Below are 8,359 nucleotides of genomic sequence, written 5' to 3' on the forward strand. Positions count from 1 at the left end.
TTGGTTCTGATTTGTTGGTTCTGATCTGTTGGTTCTGATTTGTTGGTTCTGATCTGTTGGTTCTGATTTGTTGGTTCTGATCTGTTGGTTCTGATCTGTTGGTTCTGATCTGTTGGTTCTGATCTGTTTACCAAGGGTAGATTAATAAGAGCTGAAAATCTTATTGATCGTTACGTCCAGCAGGTGTGCAGCAGAACTTCTGGGATAAATGGGATGGACCTGGCTGCCCAAATTAGACCCAAACCGAAGAGATTCTGGTCAAAAATGGATCAGAACCAGCGGTTTGATGACAGAACCTTCATTCACAGCCTGATCAGCTCTCCTCTCAGGTGATGCAGCAGCAGCTCACCTGCTGGCCTGTGGAGATGCTGAAGTCTCAGGGGGTTCTGGACTCCGCTGGTTCCGGTTGCTCCCCTGGTTCTGGTCTCAGTTGCTCCGATGGTTCTGGTTGCTGCAGGCTTCCGGTGGCTGCAGCAACATGTTGGCCTTCAGCATCAACAGTTCCTGTGGTCCTGAAGGTTGAAGGGAGTCCAGCGGTTTTGGGTCTGACGGAACCGGTTCCGCTGGCTGCAGCCGTGGCCTCGCGCTCAGCAACAGTGTGTCCCGATTAATGTCCCCGCGACACACCGCTATATGTGACGTCACTGCGGACCTCGGCCGCGGTCAGCCGGACAGCAGACCGCCGGCGGGTCCCGGTCCGGGTGTCGGTGCCAGCGGTTCGGTCTGTCTAGGGGTTCTGGTTCTGTTGTCGGTCGCGACTGGTACCGCTCCGTGTTCGTCGGAGCAGCTCGCGGTGACTCACCATCCCTCCGACTCACTGCGGCGCGCGACCAGCGGCGGGAACCCGGTCACCATGACAACCGCTTAGAAGCTCGAGGGCGGAAAGAGCCGATCAACCGTTCTGTGGGATCCAGAACCGAACCTGGTTCAGATCGGTCCAGTTCGCACAGGCACACACAGATCAGGTTCTAGTTTAGCTGTGACACGAGGGGAACCAGAACCAGAACCGAACCGAACCGAACCGAACCCGAGCGCATAGGAGAACTAGTTTACAGAGGAGACGGAGGTCAGGGGGGAACAAAAACTTTTCCCCAGCAGCGACAGTATAAATATGCCAACTTAGCTGCGGTTCCCTAAACATATTACATAACAAAAATATGTTTAAAATTCTGAAAAAAAGAATGGATAAACTTTCTTCCATGCGTTGTTAATATTGGTGAAAGATTATGTAAATGACAAGAAAAATGCAGGTACATTTTAATAAATCAGAATTTTACTTTTAATGAGACCTGTTTGTCAAACTAATCATAAAATAGTTATTTTTAAAATAACTTTAAACGTAGTATTTGACATCAATAAGCGCATAAACCCATATTTTATATATCATAAAGGATTTTGTTTCAGCCTGATGTAATACTCTTTATTCCACACACTGGCTTAAAAACATCAGTGTGTGTGGAAATAATCTGTATTTCGTTTGATTTCACAATGATGAAAGACAAGAATGAATGTTTCAGTATTATTCAAATGTATTAAAATGCAGCTGTACCTTTAATGTCGTTCTGTTGTGAAAATTTAATGGAAATATTCCATGAGAAACTGAAATGGAAGGATTTATTTTTCTTGCCCTGTAGGAACGTTTGATCTGTCCGTGTTTCCAGTCGGGAGCTCCGGGTTGTTACACTACTTCCTGTCCTTTGTAATAAAGGCCCGGCGGCTCAGCGGGTCAGTTTTTGGTATTAGGTTCGGTGAATCCGGGTCGAATCGGAGCCATCACAACCGCAAACATGGTGAGTGTTCCCGAACTGGGTCTTCGAGACCCGGTTCTTCTCAGACTGATGAGAATTTTTAGTTTTTAACGTGATTTGAATATGGCGGCTGTTTGAGGAGACGTTGGCGGGACGTTGCAGGAGAGGTCCAAATGGATCCGAACCGGATCAGTAGATCGGAAAACTGGTCCATTAAATCAATAACTGAACCCATTGGCCTGGTTCTGATTAACAACCGGGTCATAGCGTGGCTATATGAGGTCCAATTACTGCAATTACTCCAATAAGCAGAACAAACCGAACCCGATCCATATCAAGGCCGGTAAAGCTCGGTTCTGGAGTGTAGAGACCGAACTGGGTCAGGTACCAGAGTCCGGACCGTGGTTCTGTGTTTACTCTCAGTTTGGACTTTCGGGTAAGCTGCTCCCCTGCTGGGCAGTACTCAGGTAACGGAACCGGTCAGAACTCCACAGCAAATGTTCTGGTTCATCAGGGTTTGGGTCAGCGCCGGGAACATCATGGAAGGCTTCATCCAGAACCTGGTCAGTCACTGGACTGGAGAAACCCGGGTTCAGAGATGGAGACGACCAGGCCAGAGTTCTGGTCCATGTTGTCCTGGTTCTGGTTCAGAAATGTTTTTAATTTAACACTTAAATATCCAAAATGAAACCGGATCCATGATGGAACCAGAACCAGAATAAGTTTCTTCAGAAAGTGAGTCTGATAACAGTGTTGAGGTAAACGTAGGAAGTTCTGCTCGGGTTCTTCTTCTTCTGTGGATTAAAACATGGCCGTTCTCCTGATGTTCTGATCAACAGACCTCAGTTCAGAGTTCTGCCGGTTCGATCGGATCAGAAAAACATTTTCCATCTCCAGAAACGCTGATGCAGGTAACTGGGTCAGAACCTGGTGATGTCATGCTGCTGCTTGTCTCTGATTGGTTGCAGACGGTGGGGAAGAGCAGCAAGATGCTGCAGCACATCGACTTCAGGATGAGGTGCATCCTGCAGGACGGCCGCATCTTCATCGGAACCTTCAAGGCCTTCGACAAACACATGAACCTCATCCTGTGCGACTGCGACGAGTTCCGCAAGATCAAGTAGGTCCAAGGCCCCGGAACCAGAACCGGACTTTTATGTGAAACAGCTTGTCAAACGTGTTTTTGACTAAAGTCCCAGAGGGTTAGAGTCCCAGTTAAATGGCCTTTAACTGAAGTCCTAAAAGGGGTTTTACTATTTTAATCTTTTTTTTTATCTCACTGTTTATTCAATGTCACATGCTTTTTATTTTATTTATGTAAAGCACTTTGAAATGCCTTGCTGCTGAAATGTGCTATACATATAAAATTTGATTGATTGATGTAGCTGAGCTTCGATTGAACCCAGAATGTAAAGTGTTAGAGTTCAAAGATAAAGATAAATCTTTCTCTATCATTTAGAGACGTACCGATCAGGTTTTTCCTGCCGATGTCGATCACCCATGAGGGCCGATCACCGATACCGATCACATAGTTATAATGTTTTTATCATAAACACTACCGGTTACATTATGTGGAAAAAGGAACCATGAATTCACCTTAATTTAGACAAAAACTTGTTTTTAATAACTTTTTCCAAGAAGAAAAGTAAACAAAACAGGCATTGTGCAAATTGTACTGCTATCGGTAATACTATCTTTAACAGACTGAAAACATATGAAGGCTCTGAAGAGGTTAAATAATACAACGAGCCAAAATAAAACCTCTCAACATTGCCAAAAAAATTCAAGTATAAAACTTAACATTCAAAGGCAAATACAGGTTCCATTACAATAAACAATCCWGAGTTACTGAATGAAAACTTCCTGWTAGCATGGCGGCTAGCTGATCACTGCTAGTTCTGAGTGGCTGTTTCTGACTGAGCAGAGTAATTATGCAGAGCAGGGAGGAGATCGATTATTTTTATAGAGATTATCTGTCTCATGTTAGGACAGCGAACGTTTTAATACGTATGTAAAATGTATTTTTTAGGTTAGATGCTGCAGCTTTAAGCAGAGGTTCGGTGTGAGAGTCACTACCAGGTGGAGCAGAAGCGGCGCTCCGTCTGTGAAATATTACTACCTGTAGCGTAGCAGCGGTTCAACAGCGAGAGCAGAACCAGCGTCTTGCATCGCAGCTCCAAGACTTAAATAATTTAGCGGGTTATTTGTTTAGCTTTCTGACCGTCATGCTAATCCGGGTGAGTGTTTGTAGCTGTGCTGCTTTACCTGCTATCTGATCCTCCGTATGTCTTTTTACTGCAGTGAGCCTCGATGTAGCCAAACTCTGTCACTTGTTTTTATGTCTATTAGCTTCGTTGTGTTAATTTTTTTGACCTGCTTCAATTTTCCGCCGCAACACGCAAACTTCCCCATTCACTCAGTGCGTCATAGTTATAGTTCCACATCGCTCAGGATTTGTTGCTGCGCGTTTGCAGAGTGAAGGAAAGAGGAGACCAGCTGCACAGGCAGGCTGAGACATGAGACGCAGGTGATCGGCACCAAGAGCCAATGATCACCGATCAAACACTTTTTCATGGAAATCGGCCGATTATGATCGGTGGCCGATCGATCGGCACACCTCAACCATCGTTATTAAACGTTGCTGATTCATTAGAATTACTGAACGTGTTTAAAGTTTCTATGAGCTGAAAATCTCAAGATAAATGAAGAACAATGTAACTTGGAGAGTTCAGCCTGTTCTAAACCTCAAACTAAACATTTTATTACATTCAAGCCAATTTAATTATGAAATCATATAATTTGACCGTTTTTGTTTTGCAGCATTAACTATATGATCTCTACTGATCTGTTTGGTCTTTTCAGAAACTCCTCGTCTCTTTTCCTACCAACTTCCTGATCAAATGACTTTAAATCCAAATCTTCCAGAAGTTTCAATAATTTGGGTCTTTACACAATGTTCAGTTTTTATTTTCCTACATTTTGAGTATAAAATGATTCCTTCGTGTGTTTTTGCGTAGCTACAAAAACATTTTAGTGATAAACAGGAAAACAGTTTTTGTTTCCAGCAGATTAAACATTTTGATGGTCGACAATCTGAGCCAGTAGGAAACAAAACCTTAAAGATTCAATTCAGAAACTAATTTTCTGCTCAATCATTTAAAATCACTCCAAGATTCAACGCTTCATGAAATCCCATCGGTTTAGATGGATCAGAATAGAAACAGATTATTGTGCGACTGCAGCGTCAGATTCACAGATCAAAGTTCTTAAAATGTTAAAAACAATTTACAAAGAAATATTATAACGAGCAGAACCAGACAAAATGCTGCAGGTTTTAGAAACAAACATATTGGATGTGCAACAGTTTCATCATAATGTGCAAGAAAATTAAACATGAAGACGAAACATTTCCAACACGCTGCAGAGAAACGGATGTGAAATAACTGGAAATGATCTGAAACGAGTAAAAGATTTGAACATTTCTGGAGTTTGGAAGATCAAACAGTTTGTGCCTAAAACGATAAAACTGAAGTTTCCAGGTTTATTTATCTGCTCCGAATTATTCAAAATGTGATTTTACAATTTGTAATTTGACCCAAAACTGAAGTTACTTTATGTTGAATCTGGAATAATTGCATCTCCTAACGGTACCAAACACGCCGCAGTGACCCGGTTCTGATAGAATCAGGGTTCAGCTCTGACTGGCTGGGAGGTGGATGTTGTTTCCGTGGTAACGTCTCCAGGTGGGTGACCTCTGACCCTGTTCTCTCTTGCAGGCCAAAGAACTCGAAGCAGCCGGAGCGGGAGGAGAAGCGGGTTCTGGGTCTGGTTCTGCTACGTGGGGAGAACCTGGTTTCCATGACGGTGGAAGGCCCGCCCCCCAAAGATGTGAGTGCGTCCTGCTGAGTGCCGCCGTGCGATGGGGATCTCTGACCTCTGACCTGTGATCTCTCCCTCAGACCGGGATCGCCCGGGTGCCCCTGGCGGGCGTGGCAGGCGGGCCGGGCGTGGGCCGCGCCGCGGGTCGGGGCGTCCCGGCCGGGGCGCCGATGCCTCAGGCGCCGGCCGGACTGGCGGGGCCGGTCCGAGGAGTGGGCGGGCCTTCCCAGCAGGTAACCGTGGCAACGTGGGTGGGGCGGGTCCAGCGGTGGGTTCCGGTACTGACGGGTTCTGTGTGTTCCAGGTGATGACGCCGCAGGGCAGAGGCACAGTTGCCGCAGCAGCAGCAGGCGCCAGCATCGCCGGCGCCCCGACGCAGTACCCCCCTGGGCGGGGAGCCCCACCCCCCATGGCCCGAGCCGCGCCCCCTCCAGGTGAGTCCAGCTCTAGTGTTTGATGGCTGTAGTTGGCCCTCTGGCTCCTCATTGGCTGCTGTTCTCTGGCTCCACCCCCACAGGTATGATGGGCCCGCCCCCCGGCATGCGGCCCCCGATGGGCCCCCCGATGGGAATGCCGCCCGGACCGGGCCGCAGCGCCCCAATGGGAATGCCGCCTCCAGGCATGAGGCCGCCGCCCCCTGGGATGAGAGGTCAGCTGGCCAGCCAATCACATCGCACCTTGCTTTAGCCAATCACTGACCTTAACCTGATCATGTGACCTCTTCTAGGACCGCCCCCTCCAGGAATGAGGCCGCCGCCCAGGCCATGAAGAAGCTCCGCCCCCTCAGTCGCCTGTTGTATAGATGTTTTTGTTACTTTTTAATAAAGTTTTCTCAGTTTGAGTTTCTCTGGTCTGTTTGAGCCGTTTCCATGGTAACGAGGAAGCGAGGCGACTTCACAGCACTGATTTTAAATAACTGGAAAACTCGATGGAGAGAAAACCTCTGGAAGTTTCACAGAAATGATGAACAGCTTTATTGGAAGGGGTCAGACATGACATGAAGAAAAGATCATTAATGTTTACGACGAATGAAGCTTCATTTGGTTGATGACACTTTTAAGGTAAATTAAAATTAGCATTAAAGTCATTATTTACCGAATGACACGTTATATTTGTAAACATTCATGCATCGTCCTACAGCTCACACGCGTTTTTAAGAGGATTTTGTGAATTGAACATTTTTATATGTTGAACTAAGATGAGAATCAAACTTTTCCACTAACTGAAGAACCCGATCCAGCTGGATCATAAAACATTTCTTTCTTTCACCAGTTACACATAAGCTGCTGGAATTAAACAAGTTTTAAAATAAAAAGAGGAATGGGGTTAATAAACAACCCGGAGAAATAATCCGGCGAATATGAGAGGTTTATATGGAACTGCTGTCTGTCCATGAGGGGGCGCTCTCTGGTCAGTCTTTCAAACGTTGTTTAAGAAATATAATTTTTGTTATTGATGTAGATTCAGAACACTGTTCCGTCTTAAACCGAAATCAGAATCAAGCTTCCTGTACTAATATCACTTCGGCCCAGAAGGGGGCGGTAGTGAGCCAGTGCCAGAACAGGTGCATCACAGATTCAGAGTAATTAAATTACTAGAACTATTTTATTTTATGTTATTTACCGGAGTTAAGAATAATTTATTTTGTATCGGATGGCTGATTGTTTTAATAAAACATCTGTTGTGGAGGAAAGCTGCGTTTAGAAATGAAAAACGTTTGTTTATGAAAACTCGACCCAGTTGAACCAGAACCAGGAAGTCCTCAGCTGAACACGTGACTTTAACTAGAGGAACAGAGTCACATGACCGGCTGTCGTCAGTCACATGACCCGCAGTGACCAGATTGACTGCCACGCGCGGACAGGTTAACTCTGAAAGGTGAGTTTTTGTCATACTGGGGTTCTGGTTCCGGCTGGACCCAGCTGGTTTTAGCTGGTCTAACCTGTCCTGGACGAACCCCCCTCGTTCTGGTTCGGTTCTGACCCGGTTCTGGTCCGGGCTGAGGCCGTTTCCGGGTCTCTTGGTGAAATCTGTGTTTCTTTCGGTTTGAATCTGGATCCTGACGGTTCTGTTTGGGTTCCGACTGTCCCCCTTTTTAAAGGAAGTTCTGCTGGTTCTCATAAAAGTTTGGCGTTTTTGTCTTGGGGTTTAATAAAGTTACTCCCTGCTGAAGCGGATCAGAATTTAAATAATGGGTCGTTCTGGACCGAACCTGTTCGAGGCAGCTGACTGAAACCGACAGAACTTCCTGTTTAGGCCCGGTTCTGCTGCAGAACCCCCTGGTGGTCTGTTTGGGATCAGCAGCTTATTGATGATGGGATGGACCTGCATTGGACCGAATCTGGGTTCTCCTACAGTGACACTAAGTTCTGCAGGTGGTCCAGAACAGAAGGTCCGGATTGGTTGTGGTCATAAATCTGGTGGTGTTCTGATTCTGGAGCACCAGGTCCAGTTTTTCTCCAGGTGTGTTGAAGCCTTTGGTTCTGATCCGTTTGCCATGGCTAGGCATGTAAAATGGTTCTAAGGGGCCCGTCCTCCTCCTTCCTACCTTTGCAGCAGGTCCAGTTAGAGCCGGACCTGCCTGAGTCCAGCCGGCCAATCAGGCAACACGTTGGCCTCTAAAGGCTCTGATTGGACGAGAACAGACAAACGGAAAATATCAAATGCATCAATCAGAGGAGCAACTACCTGACAGGTGTAGTTGGTGATGTCACTTCCTGTCCAGACTCTGG

General features: G+C 46.2%; 3 protein-coding genes across 6 annotated transcripts in view; 2 read left to right on the forward strand and 1 right to left on the reverse strand.

Moving 5' to 3' along the window:
- LOC103460355 (E3 ubiquitin-protein ligase RNF182) overlaps positions 1–1,195 on the reverse strand; it is a 5,626-nt gene extending 4,431 nt beyond the window's left edge. Inside the window, exon 1 of one of the 4 annotated variants that reach the window (XM_017303271.1) lies at positions 350–1,195. The gene's annotated coding sequence lies outside the window, so the exon portion shown is untranslated. The remainder of the gene's footprint in view (positions 1–349) is intronic. The other 3 variants (XM_017303270.1, XM_017303269.1, XM_008402472.2) reach the window with 3 other exon arrangements.
- A 504-nt stretch (positions 1,196–1,699) lies between these two features.
- Positions 1,700–6,468, forward strand: snrpb (small nuclear ribonucleoprotein polypeptides B and B1). Its single transcript, XM_008402471.1, has 7 exons — positions 1,700–1,790; positions 2,717–2,868; positions 5,525–5,636; positions 5,708–5,860; positions 5,932–6,061; positions 6,145–6,276; positions 6,355–6,468. Exons 1-7 carry the CDS (start codon positions 1,788–1,790, stop codon positions 6,393–6,395), a joined length of 723 nt encoding a protein of 240 aa, XP_008400693.1. The 5' UTR covers positions 1,700–1,787; the 3' UTR covers positions 6,396–6,468.
- Positions 6,469–7,400: 932 nt separating this feature from the next.
- ctsa (cathepsin A) overlaps positions 7,401–8,359 on the forward strand; it is an 8,199-nt gene continuing 7,240 nt past the window's right edge. Inside the window, exon 1 of the mRNA XM_008402478.2 lies at positions 7,401–7,505. The gene's annotated coding sequence lies outside the window, so the exon portion shown is untranslated. The remainder of the gene's footprint in view (positions 7,506–8,359) is intronic.

The sequence above is a fragment of the Poecilia reticulata genome, unplaced genomic scaffold (genome assembly GCF_000633615.1).
Source record: "Poecilia reticulata strain Guanapo unplaced genomic scaffold, Guppy_female_1.0+MT scaffold_233, whole genome shotgun sequence".
Classification (NCBI taxonomy): domain Eukaryota; kingdom Metazoa; phylum Chordata; class Actinopteri; order Cyprinodontiformes; family Poeciliidae; genus Poecilia; species Poecilia reticulata.

Coding starts and splice junctions, on each gene's coding strand:
- snrpb (XM_008402471.1), top strand. Junction 5,861..5,931: donor TGGGCGGGCCTTCCCAGCAG/GTAACCGTGGCA, acceptor TGTGTGTTCCAG/GTGATGACGCCGCAGGGCAG. Junction 6,277..6,354: donor GCCGCCCCCTGGGATGAGAG/GTCAGCTGGCCA, acceptor GACCTCTTCTAG/GACCGCCCCCTCCAGGAATG.